This window comes from Camelus dromedarius, chromosome 1, assembly GCF_036321535.1.
Source record: "Camelus dromedarius isolate mCamDro1 chromosome 1, mCamDro1.pat, whole genome shotgun sequence".
Taxonomy (NCBI): Eukaryota; Metazoa; Chordata; class Mammalia; order Artiodactyla; family Camelidae; genus Camelus; species Camelus dromedarius.
The window spans coordinates 86,817,895-86,842,451 of record NC_087436.1 but is presented as its reverse complement, the minus strand read 5'-3'; the positions used below and the strand labels follow the sequence as shown (position 1 = coordinate 86,842,451).

General features: G+C 36.4%; 1 protein-coding gene across 2 annotated transcripts in view; it reads right to left on the bottom strand.

Moving 5' to 3' along the window:
* Nucleotides 1-24,557, bottom strand: part of SCFD2 (sec1 family domain containing 2) — a 357,920-nt gene that overhangs the window by 280,196 nt on the left and 53,167 nt on the right. For both annotated transcript variants that reach the window (XM_031434663.2, XM_010992837.3), the window contains exon 4: nt 6,946-7,121. In XM_031434663.2, coding sequence (XP_031290523.1) covers nt 6,946-7,121 — 176 coding nt within the window. The remainder of the gene's footprint in view (nt 1-6,945; nt 7,122-24,557) is intronic.

Here is a 24,557-nt window from a genome sequence, read left to right as displayed (position 1 = left end):
AAACGCAGTACTTAGGTACTTGGATCAGCCTAGGAAATCCTGCTTGGTCCTGTAGCCCTGAAAATGGCACAGATGGTACTAATGTGCTGATATCTAATCTACATGACAGAATAAACTGTACTCACATCCAAATAACCATATATTTTTTGGTTTTATAACTTCACTATCTGGCAGGCAGTATGTGTTCAATAGATGGTTATTATATGAAATGGAACAGAATATTTTCTCTTGGAAAAGGTGTTTTAGCTTTTTCCCTCCACTGTTGGGAACTGACACCTCTCTTGGCAAAGAAGTAGAGGGCAGAGGTTTCCCTGGAGAAGGGAGAAAGTGATGAAGAGATGATTTATATTTTTGAAGATTAGTAAAGTTTATTCTACCTACAGGTGAGACAGTGCCTCCCAAGTGTTCTGAATTGTTGGGGGAGGTGGGTAAGAGGTCTTTTGAATTAATAAAAGAGTCTAATCACATGAGCCCCTGAAGAACCTACATGTTAGGCTGCTCAGGTCTCTTTAATTCCAAATGTCCTTCATCTGGGACTTTTTTCCATAAATTTCTGTGGAAAAAATTTTAAATCTCTAATAATTTAGTGTTGCATTAAAATAAGTTAAATCTCATACACTGTTTCCAAATATCTATATCTATATATTTCCAGAATCTAGTGATGTTGAAGAGCCCAAGCATCCAGACCCTCCATTATTTTGATCACTTCTCCATGAGATCACAAATGATCAGAATTACAAGACTCACAGCACAAACTTCTGTGATGAAAACTGCAGTTAAAAGATAACCATGTTAATTAGAATGTTTGGCTGTGATCACAGAGACTCAAAATTATAGTGGCTTAAACAAGAAGGGAATGCATTTCTCATTCACATAAGGACCAGGTCGGTGGTCCAGGGCTGATACAGTGTTTACACTGCCCTCAGTGAACTAACTATGGCTCTTCCATCTTTCCGGGCAAACATCTTCAACACAAAGCCTCCTCTCATAATTCAAGTCAGTCACTCCCGCCCCTGCCATCCAGGCCGCATTTCAGCACACAGAAAGGGGGAAAGGAAAGGCATGTACCTGTATTTTAACTGCACAGCCTGAAAGTGGCCCACATGACGTCTACTCATGTCTCATTCACCACGCCCTGGTCACATCTAGCTGTAAGGCTAATTGTGAATCACAGTCATTATTTTGGGTGACCACGTGCTTCATAAATAGGTGACAATAGGTGGTGAGAACACTAACAAGCTTCTGCCCTGAAGGCCATTAACAAGACATCCTTTTAGACTCAGATAAACCACTCAAATATTTATCCTTTTATTGCAGGTGCCAATTGGTGGGAAGTAAACTCCATGTTTATAACAAACCTCTCAAATTCCCACAGGCAGGCAGTAAAGCCTGCTATTGTAGGTGCGAAGATGAAGATTCTGTATTCTGGGACATACTTGTGAATAAGGTCAATAAGGTCCCCAGTTTCAACTGTCCTGTAATCTAGTAGAAGGAGACAATGACCATGCAAACAAAACACCGTCAGCAAATGAGAAGCAAATATAAAACAACGTGATGCAGAAAGCTACTCAGGGAAGGCTTCCCGGAGGAGATGGTATTTAAGCTTTGATCTAACCAGCCATGAGAAGAGCTGGAAAAGAACATTCTAATAAAAGGGACTAGCAAATGTTAAAGCCCCAAGGTTCCCTATTTGTCAGAATCAAAGTTGCTTTAGTTCTAATTTTCCTTATTTAGGCCTGCTACACATGGAAAAGGAGGGGAGAGGGGGGGAGAGAGAGAGAGAGAGAGAGAGAGGGTGTATGTGTGTGTTCATGTGCACGCATCCTTGGGAAGGGGAGAGCCGTAACACTACTACTGGAATTAATACTTAGCAGCTAAGGATAATGTGGAACACTCCAAAGCCAAGAAGAAAGTGGACCTGGGGCCATCTATAGAGAAAAGAGGATGAAGTGAATGCTTAGAGGAGTTGAGAGACAGTACAGTCTTTGTATTCAAAAATTATTTTTCTTCACTTGATCTAAACAATACCTCTGAGTGTACATATTTCTGGAAAAAAGTTAACTAATCTCAGGTATACTGTTCTAACTAAGTTTTAGTTCAAAATGAGAAATCAGCAGTTGTAAATAAAATGGCTCACATATTTTTAATCAAAATGAGTTATATACAAAACAGGTAAGAAATAAGCAAATTTAATAATTAAATGTTTGTACACTACTATTGTAACTTAGTATTATATTTTAAATATTACACAACTTATTTTTCTCTATAGGGACCCAAACTATGCCAACACATTCTTGAGCTGTCAGGAATCCACTAATAAAAATCTTAAGACTTCATAGCACCAGTCTGAGGTCATCACCAAAGCATCTATCCCTTGGTCCTGGAGGAGATTAGGGGAAAGTTGGGTATTACTTAAATAATCAAGATATACTCACAGCATAGTCCACTAGTCACAAAAAAAAGACCACTAGTCACCTAAAAAAAAGACCACCTCTTATGAAAGGTGCTACAGTGAGATGAATATCCCAAGTGACAAATCTTTTGTCATATGCACGGCCATCAAAGGCAACCTGCCACTCATATGCTTCTATTTTAACACAATGGCTTTGCCAGCGCACTGGTCAGGAAGATGCCAAGTCAGACCCAAGATCTAGGGAAATTTTCATCCACTTCCTACCTTCAAAATCCCATTTCATTGACTCTAAGACACCACTGATTATAACATGTACCATTATTTTATGTATCCCAGCAAGAAAAATAATACTGCAATTAAATCATGAAATGCCATCAATTCTGAGATGTATCCCAATTTCAGAAATGTGAAAATGTGAAAGATGGACACCTTAGAATCAATAAGAAATGGTGGTGTTCTTCAAGCCAAATCTGTCCCTTTTGTTTTCAGAATGGAAAATAACTTTCACTACTTTTAGCTCAATCATTAAAAAAGAAAGTTTTCCTCTGTATTATGTTCATTCCTATCTCTCTTTGTATACAAGTCCTTAATACACATGTCAAAAGAGGTAACTGATGAGTCCCCATTTAACCTTTTTCCAGTAATATTCAAGGCATCTCATTCAAAACAAGCTGCTACCAGCTCGCTTTAAAGAATAAGAAGAGGGGAGAAAGAAGAGGCTGCCGGCCAATGAGGGCAGATACTGACTCGGAAAGAGCAGGGTACCACGGAGCTCTACATTCGCAGGCCCCTCCCAAGAGGAGAAAAGACAAGAGTTGAGCCCATTCATCGGTTCTGAACTTGCCAACCAAATAAACACCCCTATCCTTAAGACAAGAGGGAATAAAGGGTCAGGGAGAGAACAAGAGTGTGCTTAGGAAATCCCTCCTCCTGGGAATCAGGAGTAGGGGAAAGCTGTCCCCCTCTAGCACTTACCTAGTAGTTATTTTGATGTAGTACTGTGAAAAACACGGTGACATAATAAGAAACATGTATTTGGTCTCTGCCCCCAGTTCCTGGCACAGAGCTCCTAAAACCTTTACAATTTCCTGAGCAATAAGGGTGCCAGGAGCAGCTTTTGTTCTGATATTTGGTCTTTGCCCCTGGTATATAGAACTCCTAAATCCCTTGTAATTTCCTACATGATAGGAGCATCTTTTGCTCCAATGAAATTCACACTTGGTGGGTCCCTGGGTAGCTCCTGGATGGGGGCTGGTCATCAGAAAGACCAAGCCATGAGTAGAAGCTTGGAACTTTCAGTCTCACCCCCTTCTCCATCTTCCTGGGAGGGGAGAAGGCTAGAGATTGAGTTAATAATTAATCATGCCTACATTATGAAGTCTCCATAAAAATTCCTAAAGTATAGAGTTTAGAGAGTTTTTGGTTGGTAAACACATCAATGTCCTGGGAGAAAGGCACACCCCAACTCCATGGGGACAGAAGCTCCTGCTCTTGGGATCCTTTTAGACTTCACACTATGCACCTCTTAATCTGGCTGTTCATTTGCAAAATTTGTAATTTCATTTATAATAAACTGGTAAACTTAAATGTTTCCCTGAGTATTGTGAGCCATTATAGAAAATTATGGGACCCAAGAAGGGGGTCATAGGAACCCTGATTTACAGCCACCTGGTCAGAAGTAGGAGAGCTCAGGCTTGCAACTATGTCCAAAGTTGGGGGTAATCTTGTGGGACTGAGCCCATTACTGTGAGGTCTGTGCTAACTGCATTTAGTTAGTGTCATGATTGAATTGTAGGACACACAGTAGAGAGTTGGACGATTGCTTGGTGTGGGAAAAACCTCTATGCATTTGGTGTCAGAAGTGTTAAGAGTAGAGTATTAAAGAAATCAGAGGTGTTTTTTCAAACATGCTTCACAATTTTCCCTCTCAGGAAAAATCCTAAGAAAAATCTTCCTAATCTGTAAACAACACTCAGGTCTGACCGTAGGGAATCACCTTTTTCTGCCTCTCCCCTCACTCTTCATCCAAATGATATCACCAACACTTTTGCAAGTGACAAATCAGGACCTCCCAGGATGCCGGTGAAGTCAGGAACGGACCTAAATGGGTCGTCACATTTCCAAGCCTAGCCATCTAGCTTGGGACCTAACAGACTCACTAGAGGACCGAGAAGGTAAAACCTAAATTTGTCACGGCACAAGCAGACATACTGTTATTTAGGTTAGCTAAACTTGATCTGTTATTGAAAAGATATTTTGAAATTTAGTATCTCATAAAGAAAATGAATCCTACCTATTAAAAGCTACTTTGGCAACTAATAAAACACTATACCTACTCTTCATTGCAAAGACAGATAAAATTTAAAACGAATGCAATGTTTACCTGGGAAATCTTAAGTGGCTTTATAAGTCATTTATATTTTATTTAAAAGTCATTTTCAAGTTGGATTTTTTAATTTAGAAACGTAAATTCTACCTAAATAAATAACTGGAGAGAGATAATACATATATATTTATAAAGTACGTTTTTTAGAAAGTATAAACACAGCTGCTTCTTCTACTGCGCAGTTTACTATCATTTTATGACCACAATAAATTATGGTCAATAAAAGATTTTCTTTGTGACAATTAGCATAAAAACATCAGATATACATTGTAGAAACAATGGGGTTTAAAGAAAAATACTGTTAAACATTATCACACAGTAAGTAAAAAAGACAGAAAAATTTTTCTAAGTAACAGTTTCATTCATCCTTAATAAATTTTAATTTAGAAAAACAAATTCTAGGTAAGAATATATTAAAAGCATTACTTGCAGAAAATAAACTGGCATTTGACATAGTTATGGCTCAGCTAAAAGAATAATAACTACTGTTTGTTGAGCATTAACTATATGTGGAGCACTGCACTTAGATATATGCATATAATCTCACTGAATCCTAACAATAACCCTATGAGATGGTGGGATGGTGTATAGCTCAGTGGAAGAGTGCATGCTTAGCATGCACAAGGTCCTGGGTTCAATCCTCAGTAACTACTCTAAAATAAATTTTTTTTTAAACACTATGAGATAGGCATTTTCTTCCCATTTAGATAAGGAAATTATATCAAACTTTCTTGCTATACTATAGAGGAATTCTTTACCGACTACCACCAAATTAAGTAAACCTACACTTCGATGAAAAGAAAAGCAAAGCTACTTTTATAAGTGAATATGTTCATTAATAAAATCATAAATGCATCCATGCTCACATTAAACTTCTTTTCCATATTTTATACTTGAAATGGAAACAGAATTATTTGTTAATTAGCACACATGTACTGAATGCCTAAAACACAGACTATGATGTTGGACCTTGGTGAAAAAGGAGAGAAAAAGGAGATTAGAAGATGTTTTATCCTCTTTGGCTTTTAAAAACATTCACTGTTAATAAATACTAGATTTTAAAACAATAAATAAATAAGTACTAGATTTCCCCAATAATAAGCAAAAGTTTCTCTTTTGAGAACATAATATTATCTCTCTGCCATTTTCTGGAGCCTAAGTCTCCAGAATAAGACCTAAATCTTATGAATAGTACTCAGATCTCTTGCTGACTGGTCATTAAATCGCCAGAACAACTGAGCCAAGAGATGGCAGTAAGTAGAAGGAATGCAGTAACCTGTGTTTAATTATACATTTCCAAGACCAGGTTTTCTTTCTTCACCAAGGTTGTCTATAGTGTTACTTAGATCACAAAGTCAACATTGAGGTTCAGTGATGGAGGCTGGATAGAGAGAGAGGTAGAAATGAGTCTCCAAAGAAATACACAGCTCTCAGCACTGGCTGAGATTTGCATTAGGTGGCTCTCAAGCCCTTTGGAAAAAGCCAGATGTTGTCCTCGTGCTCGAAATAAACTCAGATGGTCTACTTTGACATCAAAGTCTGTAAAACGGGCAGCTCAGTGTATATTATGACTTGTTACAATAACGGATGAGTGTATACTAGATAAAATAAGCCTGTTCATAAACAAAGAACAATTACCATGGCCAGTGTATAAGTTGGCCTATGCTAAAACAGTAACTTTAAGGACCCAGAAATGACTAAGAACACAGTGCTGGGTAGGGCAATGTGCAATTATGATAAAGGTAGGGTTTTAGTATTTTAAATATTACTTCTTGTTTTTTAATTCTTTTCCCATTTACTGAAAGAACTTTACCAAGTACCATGGTCACAATCTGAGGCAGTCTAACATGGAAGAAGTTTCCAAAAATAAATATAAGATGTCATAGAATTAATACTGTGTCAAGTTTCCTCAGAAACTTCTAGTGAGTTGAAGGCCCATCATTCTTGGGAGAAAACTGCTATGCCTTGTTTCAAAACATTTTGTGAGATTTTGGTGCTGGAGACCCACTTTACAGAATAGCAGTGGTGGGCAGCAGGGGTGAGGAGGCCATCCAGGTGGCAGGGCAGAGGGGAGGGAAGGAGGTTGCAGCAGTGGAAGTAACAACTTTAATTATTAATATCCCAAGAAGTTTCCATAGCAACATACCTGGAGAAGGAGTCTTTCAAAAGCCAGAAAGTTGTCCCACTTGGCAGCCTGCGGGTGTTTAAGGGTTTGAACGGTGGCCAGTCCAAGCTGTAGGAGCCCACAGTGATTCCCTAGAGCTTTGAGGTTGTTCTTGAAGAGTTGAATATAAGAGGTGAGTTGCCCTGGAGTGACTCTCCCTGGAAAAATATATAATTTATCAGTGTACCCTCTTCTGGGAGTGGTAAAAATGAGAAGAATGCCATAATAATACTCCTGCCTTACATCAGCACAGAACTTCAGAGCTTTCCTAAACTTTTCTAAGCTATTGTAATTCTTACAACAACATGGTGACAACAGCAACCTTGAAACTACTAACTACATTTTGCAAGCAAGAAAACAGATGTTAAGTGATCTTGCCAAGGCCATATTGCTAGTAGAGTTCATTTCAGAATTCTGCAATACCCCATAAATAAGCTCTCAAGTAAAGTCATATGAATAAATATTTGTTTAGCTCAACACAGAGTATCTCTCCAAGACATATGATGCAGCAATCTAAGAGGCAAAAAGACAAGATTTCTAATTGTGTGTGTATGTATATAAATAGGAGAAATTTGTTATGATTATAGCTAAAACTTTATCACTGATATCTGTGGGTTCATGACAATGTTTATGAGCATAAAAGCTGGCTGTTACATGGAACAAAAATTGATAACTATGTACGTTTAAAAAGCTAAAGCTCTAAACTGTTCTTAGAAACAATGAACAGTACATATATGTAAATTTTAATTAATTAATTAAAATGGCAAAAATAATGTATGGAGAACTACGGTGGTAAAAACACTGGAAGATGAGATATCAGAAGAAAGGATTTGGTACGGGTGACATAGCACATTTACTACAATGGTCACCTAGATCTGGAGTGAGACTAGAGAATATACCAAAAAAAAAAAACCCAAAAAACAAAACAAACAAACAAAATAACACCTGTTGATGACTCACTCCTTCACAGGCTCTAAGTCCAACTTTTGCCCATAGAAGTCTTTCCAGTTAGTCACTTCCCACTCTAATGTGTCAAATTTCATTCCTGCCATTCATTAGTGCTATGTACAAAACTTCTGAACACCATAGATTCTCCCCCATGGATTAAAAGATGGCACTGAGGTCAAACATAGACGCCAGTCAAGTAAATCTCTCCTACACATCTTACTCACACCATGTGTGTGGTTTACTCTCCTGTGCCTGAAATCCAAGTTTGATTTGTTGTATCTAAGTTTGTTAATATTTGGCAATGGAACCACCTGTATTTATTTAGCACTTTCCCATTTATACAGTATAAACATGCCCTCTTCTGATTTTCATAGCAATTCTATGGGGTAGCAAATAAGTGAGAGTTTAGTGTCTCACACAGTGCTAAATGGCATTTGTCACTTAAGTAATGGTTTACTACAGGTTATATACACAAAAAATAAAGACTTTGTCACAAGAAACTCTTAAGCCTACAACATATTCTATCTTTTCATTACATATTTTGAAGAGATTAAGAATTTTGAAGTGCCTTATTACCAGCTTATCAGGGTGAGCATGTAAAGAATAAGATCAATGGGAATGATGAGCAGGGAGCTGAGTCTCACTAGTTTCTTTGGTCCCTTGGTATCATTCCCGATACTCAAAGCAGGAAGCTAATTACGTACTAATAGAAAAGAGCCTCTAAAAAACAAAAACAAAAACAAACAAACAAAAACAAAGCGTAAATACAGGACAGAAATAGACTCACAGACAGAGAATACAGACTTGTGGTTACCAGGGGGTGGAGGGTGGGAAGGGATAGCCTGGGATTTCAAAATTGTAGAATAGATAAACAAGATTACACTGTATAGCACAGGGAAATATACACAAAATGTTATGATAACTCACAGAGAAAAAAATGTGACAATGAGTGTGTATATGTCCATGAATGACTGAAAAATTGTGCTGAACACTGGAATTTGACACATTGTAAAATGATTATAAATCAATAAAAAATGTTAAAAAAAAAAAAAGAAAAGAGCCTCATTAACCCTTTCTTTGCTTGGTTTTGAGTCAGGTTGATTAACATATAATTTACATACAGTAAAATTCACCCTTTTCTGGTGTACAGTTCTATGAATTTTGACAAATGCATATATAATTTGGTAAGCACTGTCAATCAAGATATAGCCTATTTCCATCACTCCAAAAAGTTCCCCCTCTGTAATCAATTCTCTTTCCCCACTCCCAGCCCTTGGTGAACACTTATCTGCACTTACTTGTTTTCTGTCCTATAGTATTGCCTTTCCAGAATGTTCTATAAATGGAATCATATAGTACACAGCCTTTTGAGTCTTGCTTCTTTCATTTTAATATAAATACATAAGGTATTTGATGCTCACTCATGTTGCCACTTGTATTAGTAGATTGCTCCCTTTTTTAAAAATTGAAGTATAGTCAGTTACAATGTGTCAATTTCTGGTGTACAGCACAATGTCCCAGTCATGTATATACATACATATATTTGTTTTCATATTCTTTTTCATTAAAGATATTGAATAGTTTCCTGTGTTATACAGAAAAAAATTGGTTTTTATCTGTTTTTATATATAGTGGTTAATATTTGTAAATCTCAAACTCCCAAATTTATCCCTTCCAATCCTCTTTCCCCAGTAACCATAAGATTGTTTAATATGTCTGCAAGTCTGTTTCTGTTTTGTAGATGAGTTCACTAATGTCCTCTTTTTTTCTTCTTTTAGATTCCACATATAAGTGATATCATATGGTATTTTTTGTTCTCTTTCTGGCTTACTTCACTTAGAATGATGATCTCTAGGTCCATCCATGTTGCTGCAAATGACATTATTTTATTCTTTTTATGGCTGAGTAGTATTCCATTATATAAATATACCATAGCTTCTTTATCCAGTCATTGTCGATGGACATTTAGGTTGCTTCCATGTCTTGGCTATTGTATACAGTGCTTCTATAAACATTGCAGTGCATGTATCTTTTCAATTTAGAGCTCCCTCTGGATATACGCCCAGGAGTGGGATTGCTGGATCATATGGTAAGTCTATTTTTAGGTTTTTGGGGAATCTTCATACTATTTTCCATAATGGCTGCACCAAACTACATTATCACCAACAATGTAGGAGGGTTCCCTTTTCTCCACACTTTCTCCAGCATTTATTGTTCGTGGACTTTTTAACAACTGGTGTGAGGTGACACCTCATTGTAGTTTTGATTTGCATTTCTCTGACAATTAGCGATACTGAGCAGTTTTCATGTGTTTATTGGCCATTTGTATGTCTTCATTAGAGAATTGCTTGTTTAGGTCTTCTGCCCACTTTTAGATTGGGTTGTTTGTTTTTTGTTATTAAGTTGTATGAGCTGTTTATATATTCTGAAAATTAAGTCTTTGTCAGTTGCATCATTTGCAAATATTTTCTCTCATTCCATAGGTCATTGTTTTATTTTACTTATGGTTACCTTTGGTGTGCAAAAGCTTGTAAGTTTAATTAGGTATCATTTGTTTATTTTTGCTTTTATTTCTATCACCTGGGTAATTGCCCTAGGAGAACACTGCTAAGATTTATGTCAGAGGATGTTTTGCCTGTTTTCTTCTAGGAACTTTATTATGTCTTGTCTTATATTTAAGTCTTTAAGCCATTTTGAGTTTATTTTTTGTGTATAGTATGAGGGAGTGTTCTAACTTCATTAATTTACGTGTGGCTGTCCAGTTTTCCCAACACCACTTACTGAAGAGACTTTTTCTCCATTGTATATTCTTGCCTCCTTTGTCAAAGATTAATTGACCATAGGTCTGTGGGTTTATTTCTGGGCTCTCTATTCTGTTGCATTGATCCGTATGTCTGTTTTTATGTCAATACCATGCTGTTTTGATTACTGTAGCTCTGTAGTATTGCATGAAGTCTGGGAGGGTTATTCCTCCAGCTTCATTCTTTTTCTTCAGTTATTGCTTTGGCAATTCTGGGTCTTTTCTGATTCCATATAAATTTTAGGACTATTTTTTCTTGTTCTGTGAAAAATGTCCTGCATAATTTGATAGGGATTGTATTAAATCTGTAGATTGCCTTTGGCAGTATGGCCATTTTAACAATACTGACTCTTCCAATCCAAGAGCATAGGATTTCTTTCCATTTCTTTAAGTCATCATTAACTTCCTTAATCAATGTTTTGCAGTTCTCCATGTATAAATCTTTCACCTCCTTGGTCAGATTTATTCCTAAATATTTCATTATTTTGGATGCAATTTTAAAAGGGATTATTTCTTTACTTTCTTTTTTTGATATTTCACTGTTAGTGTAAAGAAATGCAACTGATTTGTTATGTTAATCTTGTATTCTGCTACCTTGCCAAATTCTTTTATCAGCTCTAGTAGTTTTTGTATAGAGCTTTTAGGGTTTCCTATATATAGTATCATGTCATCCACATATAGTGACAGTTTTATCTCTTCTCTTCCAATTTGAATCTCTTTTATTTCTTTTTCTCGCCTGATTGCTGTGGCTAGGACTTCCAAGACTATGTTGAATAGAAGTGGTGAGAGTGGGCATCCTCATCTTGTTCTCGATTTTAGTGGGAAGGCTTTTCAGTTTTTCAGCATTGAGTATTATGCTGGCTGTGGGTTTGTCATAAATAGCTTTTATTATGTTGAGATATATTCCCTCTATACCCACTTTGGTAAGAGTTTCTATCATAAGTGGGTGTTGAATTTTATCAAATGCTTTTTCTAAGTCTATCGAGATGACCATGTAATTTTTGTCCTTTCTCTTATTGATCTGGTGTATCACATTGATTTGCATATGTTGAACCATCCTTGTGTCCCTGGGATGAATCCAACTTGATCATGGTGTATTATCTTTTTTAATGTGCTGTTGGATTCTGTTTGCTAATATTTTGTTGAGGATTTTTGCATTGATGTTCATCAATGATATTGACCTGTAATTTTCTTTTTTCGTAGTGTCTTTGCGTCTTTGTCTGGTTTTGGTATCAGGGTGAAGGGGGCTTCACAGAATGAGTTTGGGAGTACTCCCTCCTTTTCAATCTTTTGGGAGAGTTTGAGAAGGATCGGTAAGAGTTCTTCTCAGTATGTTTGGTAGAATTCCCCAGACAAGCCATCTGGTCCTGGACTTTTATTTGTAGGGAAGTTTTTTATTGCTGATTCTATTTCATTTCTAGTGATTGGTCTGTTCAAGTGGTCTATTTCTTCCTGATTCAGTCTTGGTGGACTGTGCCTTTCCAGAAACTTGTCCATTTCTTCTAAGTTGTCCAATTTGGTTCCATACAGTTGTTCATAGTATCATCTTATGGTTTTTTTGTATATCTGTGGTATTGGTTGTAATCTCTCCATTTTCCTGTTTTATTTTATTTGTGTTATCTCTCTATTCTTCTTGATGAACCTGGCAAAAGGTTTGTCAATTTTGTTTACTCCTTCAAAAAACAAGCTCTTGGTTTTACTGATTTTTTTTTCTATTGTTTTTATCTCTATTTTATTTATTTCCTTCCTGATCTTTATTATTTCCTTTCTTCTGCTGAGTTTAGGTTTTGTTTGCTGTTCTTTTTCTAATTTTTTTAGGTGATAGGTTAGGTTGTTTACTTGAGATTGTTCTTGTTTTTTGAGGAAGGCCTGTATCACTATGAATTTCCCTGTTAGGACTGCTTTTGCTGCATCGCATAGATTTTGCATGGTTGTGTTTTCATTATCATTTGTCTAAAAGTATTTTTTAATTTATTCTTTGATTTCATCATTAACCCATTAGTTTTTTCATAGTGTGTTGTTTAATCTCCACACTATCATTTTTAATCCTTTGTTTTTCTGTGGTTGATTTCTAGTTTCATGGCATTGTGGTCATAAAAGATGCTTGAAATAATTTCTACCCTCTTAAATTTGCTGAGGCTTCTTTTGTGCCCAAGTATGTGGTCTATCCTAGAAAATGTTCCATAAGCACTTGAGAAGAATGTATATTCTGTTTTTCAGGGATGTAATGTTCTAAAAATATCAATCAAGTCCAACTGTTCTGTTGTGTCATTTAATATCTCCATTGCCTTATTGACTTTCTGTCTGGAAGATCTGTCCTATGATGTAAATGAGTATTAAAGTCTCCTACTCATTTCTCCCTTTATATGTCTTAGTATTTACTTTATGTATTTAGGTGCTCCTATGTTGGGTGCATATATGTCAATGAGTGTAATATCCTCATCTTGTATTGCTCCTTTAATCATTATATAGTGTCCTTCTTTAAGATCTTCCTTTATGGCCTTTGTTTTAAAGTCTATTTTGTCTGAAATTAGTATTGCTACTCCTGCTTTCTTGTCCTTTCCATTTGCATGAAATATCTTTTTCCGTCCTCTCACTTTCAATCTACGTGTGTCCTTCACCCTAAAGTGGGCCTCTTGTATACAGCATATTGTAGGTTCTTGTTTTATTATCCAATCTGCCACTCTGTGTCTTTTGATTGGAGCATTTAGTCCATTGACATTTATGGTAATTATTGATAGATGGGTGTTTATTGCCATTTTGAAGTTAGTTTTCCAGTTGACTTCATATTTCCTCTTTGTTCCTTTCTTTTTTCTTTTTGTGGTTTGATACTTTTCTTTTGTATTATCTTGGTTTCTTTTTGGTTTTTGTGACTCTATTGTATGCTTTTGACTTGTGGTTACCCTGTTTTTCAAGTATATTAACCCATTACTATACCTGTTTGCTTTAAACTGATAGTCATATAAGCTCAAACACATCCTAAAAAGAACAAGAAAAAAAGCCTCTATTTCCTGCTCCTCTCTTTCACCTTTTATGATTTTGATGTCCTCTTTTACATCTTCATGTTTATTCTATTGTAACTCATTATAGTTATCGCATTTCCAGTTACGGTTTTCTCCTTTCTATAGCATCCTGCTTCTTTTCTATTTAGAGTGGACCTTTCAATATTTTTTTTAGCATAGATTTAGTATTGCTGAATTCTTTTAGTTTTTGTTTGTCTATGAAATTCTTTCTCTCTTCTATTCTAAAGGATAGTCTTGCTGAATAGAGTATCTTAGGTTGCAGCTTTTTCTCATTCAGGACTTTGAATATACCTTGCCACTCCCTTCTGGCCTGCAATGTTTGTGTTGAGAAATCAGCTGAAAGCCTTTATATTATATTGTCTTGGTGTAGGTCTATTTGGGTTCTTCTTGTTTGGGACCCTCTGTGCTTCCTGTACTTGGATATTTGATTCCTTCTTTAGGTTTGGGAAGTTTTCAGTCATGATTTCTTCAAATATCTTTTCAATCCCTTTTTCTCTTTCTTCTCCTTCTGGGACTCCTATTATGCAAATATTGGGATGCTTTATATTATCCCATAGGTCCCTTATATGCTTTCATTAGTTTTCACTTGCTTTTCTGTTTGTTGTTCTGATTAGGTGATTTCTGTTATCCTGTCTTCTAAGTCACTTATTCATCCCTCTGAATTATCTAGTCTGCTTTTCACTGCCTTTAGCTTGGCTCTTATCTCAGCCATTGAGTTTTCTGTTTTTAATTGGCTACTTTTTATAGTTTCTATTTCCTTTTTATAGTATTCTGCATGCTTATTCATAGTCTCTCTTATTTCCTTCAGTTATTTTATCATCCCCTTTTTGAAGTCATGATCTAGTTGACTATCATGGTCTATTTCATTGATCATTCTTTCAGGGGACTTCTCTTATTCATTTAATTAGGAGTAGTTCGTTTGCTTCTTCATTTTACTAATATCTCTCTGGCACTACCGATTATGGAGTATCAGTTATCTTGTGGTCTTGAAGGGCTTTTTTTTTTTTTTTTTTTAACAGAGGATGCCTTCCTGTGCAGACTGTGTGCCTCTAATAATTTTGCTGAGAGGTCTGTTGTTAGTATGAATGGTGTGTGTTGGCTGTTATCTCTTTGATTGGGGGTGTGGCGAGTGTTCTGGTGATCAGAGCCTGTCCTGGTTAATGAGCAGGGCCTCCTTTTCATTCTGTGGTTGTCACAGCCCTGACAGGGGCTGGGCCTGTCCCCCTTTAGTTGTAATGGAAGCTTCCAGACTTGTTTCTGAGCTGTGGTGCACAGTAAGCACGGTTGGAGCACTTCAAGTACTCTTTGTTGATGCTGCTCTTGTCCCTGCTTTAGCCATGGGAGTGTCACTATTCTGCTCTGGTGTCCCCCAGGTTCTCTGCCCTCAGAGGTGCAAGTGTAGATCCACCAACATCTGGGTCACACATCTGGAGCATGGTGTGCTACTGGGTCAAAGCCATCCCCAGCGCTGCTTCTGTATAGGGTACACAGATCCTCTGAAAACTCTGCACTTGCACTTGCCCCTGCTGTGTGCCAGACACCATTCCTTGCTCATTTGTCTTAGAGGCACAGGTCCACAAAGGCACCTTCAGAGCAAATTGATCCCCTCTGCCTGGGCTGTAAACAAATTTCAGTCCTGCCTATGATGTTGCAGAGGCCCTGCATATGGATTCAGGTTTTAACTCCCCTCTGCCTGGGAGCCACGCACCAGTGAATATGGTGGCTATGGCTGAACCTTGCCTCTCTTCTCACAAGAACACAGTGGCTATGGCCCAGCTGCATTGCTCCCCTCCCCTCAACATGCATCAGCAGTATTGCTTTATTTATAGGGGGCCCAGGCTATGCTGTTCTGTATAAACTCCTACCCACAGCCCACACCACATTCCTGCCCCCTGAGGCTGCCTCCACGCAGTCAGCCCTGGGCCTCTAACCGGCTTGAGCAACCAGTCCTGGGCCACCCTTGCTGGCTCACATCTAGAGCTGGTGATCGCAGGGACCCTTTGTGCCAGTTTCTCTCAGTTCTTTTGGCCAAGTGGCTGCTGTGCACTCCGACCCTCAGAGGTTCCCCCCTCCATCCCTGCTGACCTCTCTGTTGGAAAGGGGGTGTCCCAGTGTAAGAGCACGATTACTCCTTTGCCACTCCCTCCCCACAAGACAGGCCCCCCACCAATTTCCTTTTTCATCTTTTTTTTTTTCTCCTACCAGATTTTGGAAGGAATTTTGTCTTTTGAAGTGAGTGATGTTCTGTCAAAGTTCAGCAGGTGCTCTGAGTGAATGGGTGGGTCCATGGATGTCTCTCTTGGTGTATTCATGGGAGAGAGTGAGCTAAGAGCTAAGAGCTACACTGCCATCTTGGCAACCCCTCCAACCTGCTTCTTTTTCTTGCTGAGTAATAACCTATTGTATGAATGTGCCATAGTTTATTTAGCCATTTATTTATCCATTTACCAGTTAATAATGGTTTGGCTTGCTTCCAATTTTTAGAAATTATGAATAAAACCTTCACAGACATCCTTGCATGAGTTTTTATGTATATATGTGTCTGTGGACATATGGTTTCATTTTTCTTAAATAAATTTCTAGGGTTGCTGGGTCATATGCTAAGTGTATGTTTAACTTTATAGGAAACTGACAAACTAATTTCCAAAGTGAGCTGTCCCACCAGCAACAGATGAGAGTTCTTTTGCCTCACATCCTCACTAGCACTTGGTATTGCCAGTTATTTTGGTTTTAGCCATTCTAATAGTTATCTAGAAACATCTCATTGTGGTTTCAATTTGTATTTTTCTAATGATTAATAATGTTAGTCATCTTTTCATGTGCTTATTTGTCACCCTATATCTTTTTTGGTGAAGTGTCCATTCAGATTGTTTTTCTCATTTTTATTAGGTTGTTTATTTTCTTATTATTGAGTTGTGAGTCTCATTATCTTTTATTAATACATTGGTTCAACATATATTTCTGTGCTAGAGACTGTCCTTATTGCTAAGAATAAACCTGTGAACAAATCAGACAAAAATCTCTGTCCTCTTGGCCAGCAAATAAAGAAGACAAATGACTCCTGGGTGCTCTCCTAATTATTCAGCCCATTACATGTCATTCCCTTCTTAAGGAATGGGGGGATCTTTTATGCATATGATTAACATTTTTATACAATAACATCTTCTGACACATTAAATGTTAACATTAAATACATGGAAACAAATTTTCACATGAAATAGGATCAAATCTAACACTGCTGTGAGCTCCATTTATTTGTTAACACATCGTACTGCAGGTGATTGCAGTGTGATCCTTGGACACATAGAGCTTTGTCTATGAAGAGAGAGTCATAAAACAATTATACAAACAATTACTTAATCACTACTGTAATAAGCAGTACTAAGGAAATAAAATGTCTTGAAACTGTAAAAGGCTCTATGTGATACGTAACTGCCTACCTCTCCAACCCTGTCTCCTGGACTGACGATGAAAGAATTAAAAAGGCTGAGAATACACATAATCCATTCATAATATAACTCTCTTTTGGAGAGACCTCAAGAAATGGAAATCATCATAGAAAGTCATTAGGTCTACTTAGATTTCTATTACAATAACCATATGTTCAATTTAAAGATAAGAGTGTCTTCAAGTCAAAAACATACTTAAACTTTTTATGCAGTTAGTATTTTCCTAGCTCAGACTTGGACTCAATGACCATATTTACATAACACCACCTTCCCACATAAGGCATGAGATCCAAAGGACCAAATGGATATATTTCATAACAGGAAATGACAACAGAACACTATTGTGAATTAGCAATTATTCACTCCTGCTGCTCCATTTTACTCTCTTCTGTATTAACTTTTTCTTACACACAGTAATGTTTCCTTAGATATGTCATGAAAGCAGGGGGGGGTGTTAGTAAAAATCCATAACATGCTAATTGGAATTTATTAAAAGAGTACTTCATACAAATTCTTTGAAATATAGCCTAGTGACTTTTTTAAAATATAAATTTAATCACAACCTTGCATAAAGAAAGTCAAAATCAACTAATCAACCACTAAAAATGCTATAGTGAGACTAACAACTTGAGAAAACTTCTCAGTTCATATTAGCTAAAACTGCAAGCAACTAGAACCAGGTGTTGAAAAAGTAATAGACGGCACATTCATTCATATCTCACGTTACAAAAAAAAAAAAACTTGTCAGGCAGATTTACATGGTGATTTTTAAAATGTCAACTCAGAAAGCTTTGCAATACTTTTTTTTTAAGCCATAAAAAACAAGGGTTATTTTATGTCAAGACTGCATAATATCAACTCTTTGAAACATGACAATTTTGAAATTTGAAAAATGGCTTTCAAGTAAAAAAATCTACTAGGCTTTCTTTTCTTTTTTCATAGTTTTGAAGAAAGAGAAACAGGCTTCTGATTTTAATTTAGTTAAGAAGAAAACCCAAAGCTTTATCAATCATCAATTCTATGTATATATTAAAACTCTTATTAAAATAGAATTATCTCTTGGGAGAAAAGGGATGTATTTGGAAAATAAAAGGATTTAGCATCTTAATACTGTCTGTGATCCTTACAATATTGAATTCAATTGTATTCAAATGCATTATGGAGCCTATTTTTCCATTTACTACATACATTAGACATCATAACTTTCTGAACCTGTTTTGTGGCTTGGTAAGATATATTTAAAATACTTCCACATATGGTTCTTGGTTAATGTTTTTAAAATAAAGAGGATTCTGTCATTGTGAGGTTTTATTTAATCCCTAAATTGTGTCTTAACTGGTAGAAAGCAACCACCACCAGATATTTTTGTCTAAAATGGAATATTTAGCTAGTAAATGTTTTTTTTTAAATTCTTGCTATAAGAAGTAATAATACTGTCATTGTATGTTTTTTTGTTCATCATTGCCATGAAAACCCAGTGTGTAAAATCTGAATAAACAAAGTTATGTTTTAAGACTTATATCCCCAGAAATCAAATATCAGCATTTCATGTCTCCTTTTTAACCATTTTTCTAATATAATAAAGGCAAAGGATTTTAAAATATTTAAATATAATATGTTCTGCTAGGACTCTGGTTTATTAGCTCACACACAATTGGTAAACAGGAATAATTTTTATATTACACAAAAATCACATCTTTTCATTTGTCTTTTTTTTGTTGTTGTTCTTTTAACATTTCATGTCACCAAATAACAGCCATTGAACACAAAGTAAACAAACACAGCTGAACACTGCAAGCCAGCAGAACTGAGCACAGCATACAGTGCCCATGCATCCCTGTTCTTCCTCGTGGCTCTACGTGGCCACGTGTCCTCTTGAAAGTGCTTCCAGTTTGGTTCTCTCTGACCTTTAGTGCACTTTGCCTTTGCCTCCAAAACAAAACAGCCTCAACTCCTCTTTAGATCCCCTTCCAGGAAGCTACCTTCAGTCCTATATATGCTATAACACTTCTTTATTTATAGGAATTTGGCCTCTCTTTTTAACTGTGCAAGTATTTTTATCAAGATTTTTATTGTTTTCATTAGTGCTGTATTGCAAATTTGTAGAGATTTTTGAATGGGTCTCTGGTAATACTTTTTTTTATCATGAGCCCTGATAACTAGTATGTGATTTTGCAAAACAAGTTTTCCAGGAATGCATATAAAGCACAGCAAAAGCACTCCTACTAACACATAGACAAAGGCGGCAACTCTATTAAAAGTAGACTATTGGTTGGTGGGCAGCACTATCAGAGAAAACGTCAAATATGAATTCACAGGGGACATAAGAGACATAAGAGAGCCAAAATCTTGGGTACAAAAGATGGTTTTGGAGTTTCGTAAATAATGTACAAAAGGTTCAGAGGGTAGAGTGAGCACAGAGATTTACATCCTCTTCTTGTTCCATCAGGATGACAGAAGGGAATAAAAATGGACAGGAACATACAACAACAGAGATTGTGAGATAGTCCATAGGCAGACAGAACATTTCAAACACTTTTCCTCCCCATCTGCTGGTTATCTTTGTAACTCACATGAAATACGTAAACTTTCTTTTTTGTTCTGTCAACTAGAGATGGTATCCTATGGCTTTTTGTCTTCTGAGCAGAGGATATTAACCTCCTTTCCCTTCCCTCTACTTCTTGTTTCCCCCTTTCATTTTTCAGATCATCTGTACTTTAATTTTCACCTGGCAAAGATTTTGTATTTTGTTCTGTAACCATAATTTAGTCTTATATACTTTTTCTACAGTTTGATTCAAAAAGTGAATGGTGTTTGCATCATCACGAATTATATGACTATTAATGCAGAGCTAAATTACGGGTTATGATTACATCGCCTTATGCGTATAACACACTTTGGTCCTAGAATGCTTGACGGGCTTTTTGGGAGGAGGGAGGAGGGAGAGCATTCTTTGCCTTAATCAAAGCTTTAAAGTCTCCTAATTTCAAATATAGTCTTATCTTTGAAGTCTGTTTTGTTTTTTTTTTTTAATTGAGGTGCAGTTGATTCATGGGTTTTGGGTTTTTTTTCCCCTCCTGAATACTTTACTACCAAACCCTTTCATTCTCCAGTTCCATCATGGGCAGGCTGTTCTCCAGGCCTTCCTGCATAGCAATCTGGAACTTCTCTTATGGCTCTACTCTAGTGGGACACTGTTTCATTAAATCCCTAATTTTGCTATTTTGTGGTGCTGTCTTGTTTTGCTGGATACTCTCAAGTAACTTATTCAGAAAAGGTGTGTGGAAAGCAAAGTTCTTTTATCTCTGGAAAGGCTTTTTCTTGCCCTCAAAGTTGAATAATAGTTTCTCTGGGTCTACAAGTCTACACTGAAAATAATGCATTGCTTCCTCATCTTCTGGCTCCGGGTTGCTGATAAGAAACGTGTGCTCATCTCACTCTCGTTGCTTTGTAGATGAGCTTCTTTTCTTTCATCTTAGGGCCCTTAGATCTTCTCATTCTCTTGTACTCTGAGGAGTCACAGCGATTGTGTCTGGCTTAGAGGTTTCTTATTCTTTTCACTTGCTTCTCAGCTAAGCCTATTCTGTTTGATACGTCTTCCTTCACATCTGGGAAAGTCTCCCATTCCTTGTTTGCTAATTTCCTGTCCTCTGCTTACTCACTCTTTCTGCAATTTCTTTTAGTTCTTGGACCTCTGAATTGGTTCTCCATAGCTCTTTCCTTTTGTATCATATTTTCAATGTTCTATTCTTTCTACGTTTTAGGGGATTTTCTTGATTTACCTTTAAACTTTGGTTGAATTTTAGTTTTACAATAATATCCCTATTTCTAAGAGCTTCTTTTTTATTGAGCTTTATTGAGATATAACTCACATGTCATAAAATTTACCCTTAAAATGCACAATTCACTGGTTTTTAGTATATTCACAGAGGTATACAATCATCACCACTGTATAATTTCAGAACATTTTCATCATCCCAAAAAGAAAGCCTGTACTCAAATTTCCTCAGTTATTAAAAAGATATACAGCTATAAATTCATGCATATTAGAATATAGCCTGAATAAAATTTTCAATTGCAAGATATAACTCTACTTAGTTATACTAGGAAACTGAGAAATAATAGAAATAATAGAATTCTGGCTTTTTCACATATAGTAATACTATGGTATGCACTAAAATAATTTTTTAAATTGAAGTAAAAATTCCTGGAAGGTGACAGAAGAAGAGAAGAGTACAAAATCATGGAGCAAAACAATAAAAATAATCCTCCTCCCCTTCCCCCACCAAAGACTGCCTAGGATATGTGACAAGGCACTGAAGCAAAGAGGGACCACCTGCCCAGAAGATACAAGCAATTCCGACTCAGAAGACTCAGGGATAATGGAGGTGGAAAGTGAGGGGTATAACAGAAAGCAGAGCATACACATCTTACATGAGCAGTTCAGTTTATTTTTACACATATGTCTATCCATGTAACCGGCACCCAGATCAAGGTATGGAATATGTCCAGTGCTCTAGAAGATTCCCTCAATACTTATCTAGTCAATAATCCCACGGCAAACCATTACTTTTAACTCTCTTAACACAGCTTGCTTTTTGTCTGCTTTTTTGAACTTCATATAAATGGAATTATATGTATATACTACTTTGTGTCTAGATTTAGTTCAACATCATCCAAAATCTCAAATTCTTTTTTTCTAACTGTGTTTTATTGTGCTAAATGACTATAATAGTTTTTCTATCCATTCTACTGTGAAGAATATTTAGGTTTTACAGTTCAGGACCATTATAAATAATGATGCTCTGAACATTCTAATACAAATGCCTTTTGGTAGACTCATTTCGATATGCCCAGGTGTGAAACTACTGGGTCGGTGTATACTAAGCTTAGCTTGATACTATCAACAGTTTTCCATGGTTGTATCATTATTATCCACACATTTAAAATTTGACCAAATTTGATGTAACTTTAAAAATATACATACAATGTTTTAAATGAGGTACAATTTTATAAAGTTTCTTTTCTGGTATTGTACGGTGGGTAGCCAAAGCCCTAATAATGGAGAGGAGAGAGAAAAAGTCACAATGGAAACCACTTTGCCATACTCTTAGTACTCTTCTTTATTTTATTTTTCTCATTATTTGTTTACTTGCTTATTTAGTTTCCTACCTAATTACACAGGAAAAGGCTTGGAAGGCAAGATACTAATTCAGGAACAAACTGAAGAGTAAGACAATAGGGAGGGGGTGGACATTTACTTTTAATTTTACTAATGTTATGATATGAATTTTCTAGAAGCATATACCAGTATTGCTTTTTAAACAGTCTCTTGGCTCTGAAATATAATAATGCCTGTCTCACATAAAATAAACAGACATGTATTTTTCTCTGGAAAATTTGAGTCTGTTGCTATCACTGACTTGTACAATGGAGGAAGCATTGTCTTTCAACAGAGAAAGAAATCTAAGAGTAATAATAACTGCTGGCTTCCCACCTCTATTGAGGTCAAAGGACAAAGAAATATGGTTCACATGCAGGTGGAGAGATTTAAGTCAGACATGAGAAAAAAATTCTACAGTCATGATGAATATTAGACATTGAAACAAGTTATTAAAGGGGAAAGAGGGAAGACATTATAAATCTTCTCCCGTAGGGATTTGAAGGGCAGTATATACAGCCATCTGTATAGCGAAACTCGAATAAAACCCAGCTGGGAATCGATGTCCATTTTTATAACACTATAAATACTGAAGAAGGTTTTCTGGGATATCCTTTAAATAATACATGTTTCTTGTTACACAAATTTTTGAGCTGTACAGTATTGCAAAGATAGAATAAGAAACTAATGTGAAAAGAGCATTTTAATTATATGAATCAATTCAATCAAATGGGTCCAAAATTGAGAAATCCTATTGCAAGATATGTCTTCAGGATAGTATGGAATAAAGGATAACTGCTGCAGGACCAGGGGTCACAAACAGAAAATAAACAGCTCTCCCTGAAATTTATACAAAATAGTGAAATACAAAACCACCAGAAACATTTACGACTTGGCTTTCTTTGGAAATGCAGCCTTCCAGAGACTAACTTAAACACTGCATCAATGTTTATAAACTCAGCAGAGAGCATGGAAAGGAGCCAATTATCCCTGTTATCCAGGAAGCAGATTACTAGCCTGCCAGGTAAGGAGCCTTTCCATGGTGGGTCCACTCTGGTTTGGAAACGGGAGCCTCCAAGTAAAGTAACTCCCACCCCACAGCCATGGATCTTCTCTTAGAGTTTTTAACCTCCCACCCATATTCTCATATGCTGAGGATTCCTTCCATTGAGAAAATAGAAAGATTCATAAGAGGAAGAGGAGGAGGGGGAAAAAAGAAGAAAAAGATGCACCAATTAAAGTCTAAAATATAGAGCCAGAGGGCAGATGCTTGAAGAAGGGAGATTAGAAATTCACATTTCCATTTTACAGATGATAGGGGGGAGGGTAGAGCTCAGTAGTAGAGGGCAGGCTTAGCATGCTCAAGGTCCTGGGTCCAATTACCAGTACCTCCATTAAAAAAAGAAAAAGAAACAAAACCATTTTGCAGATGAGGAAACAGAGAAACAGAGGCAACTCAAGTTCTATTTTAGGCGATGCAGTATAAGAAAGAAATATTTGTTTAGTGACATTAAGACTTTCAGGCATTATTAAGTACTAATTCAATAAAAAGGATTTCTGCCTCTTCAGATTCTCTTCTTCACACCCCTAAATGGATGCATTCCTTACAGCTCTGCCTTCAGCCCTCTTCTCACTCATTCTACCTTCTTTTCCTGGATGATCAACCTTACATTATATTTCATTTAGAAATTCACTACTTAGGCGCCATCATAATCACTAGGTAACTAAATCACCAATCTATTTTCCACTTCTGGAAATCATTACCCCAGTTACATGTTTCCCAACTAAGATGATCAGGGAACAATCCTACAGACAGTGTATTCCACCCCTTCACCTGGTAGAATACTCTTCCTATGCAATTGTATGACCACTGGTCATTATTTTTATAATGTGTTTTATCTGCCCAGGAGACAATAAATAATTTTATCACATGATACCCATCTTTTACAGAACACCTTGAATTTCATAAACATTATGTTTCATATAAATCATTTCATCTAATAGTCAAGTTAGCAGATAACAGAATACTCCTTTTGAAGGCAGAGAAACAGATTCAGAAAAGTTAATTAATTTGATCATTTGAAAACAAGACACTATTTTTTATATTTCCTATCCCCTACAAGGACCTAATTATATAGTATGCAACTTCATAAATATCTTTAAAATTAATGAAAACAATTTTCTATTACCTCTAAATCTGGATAATATATAGA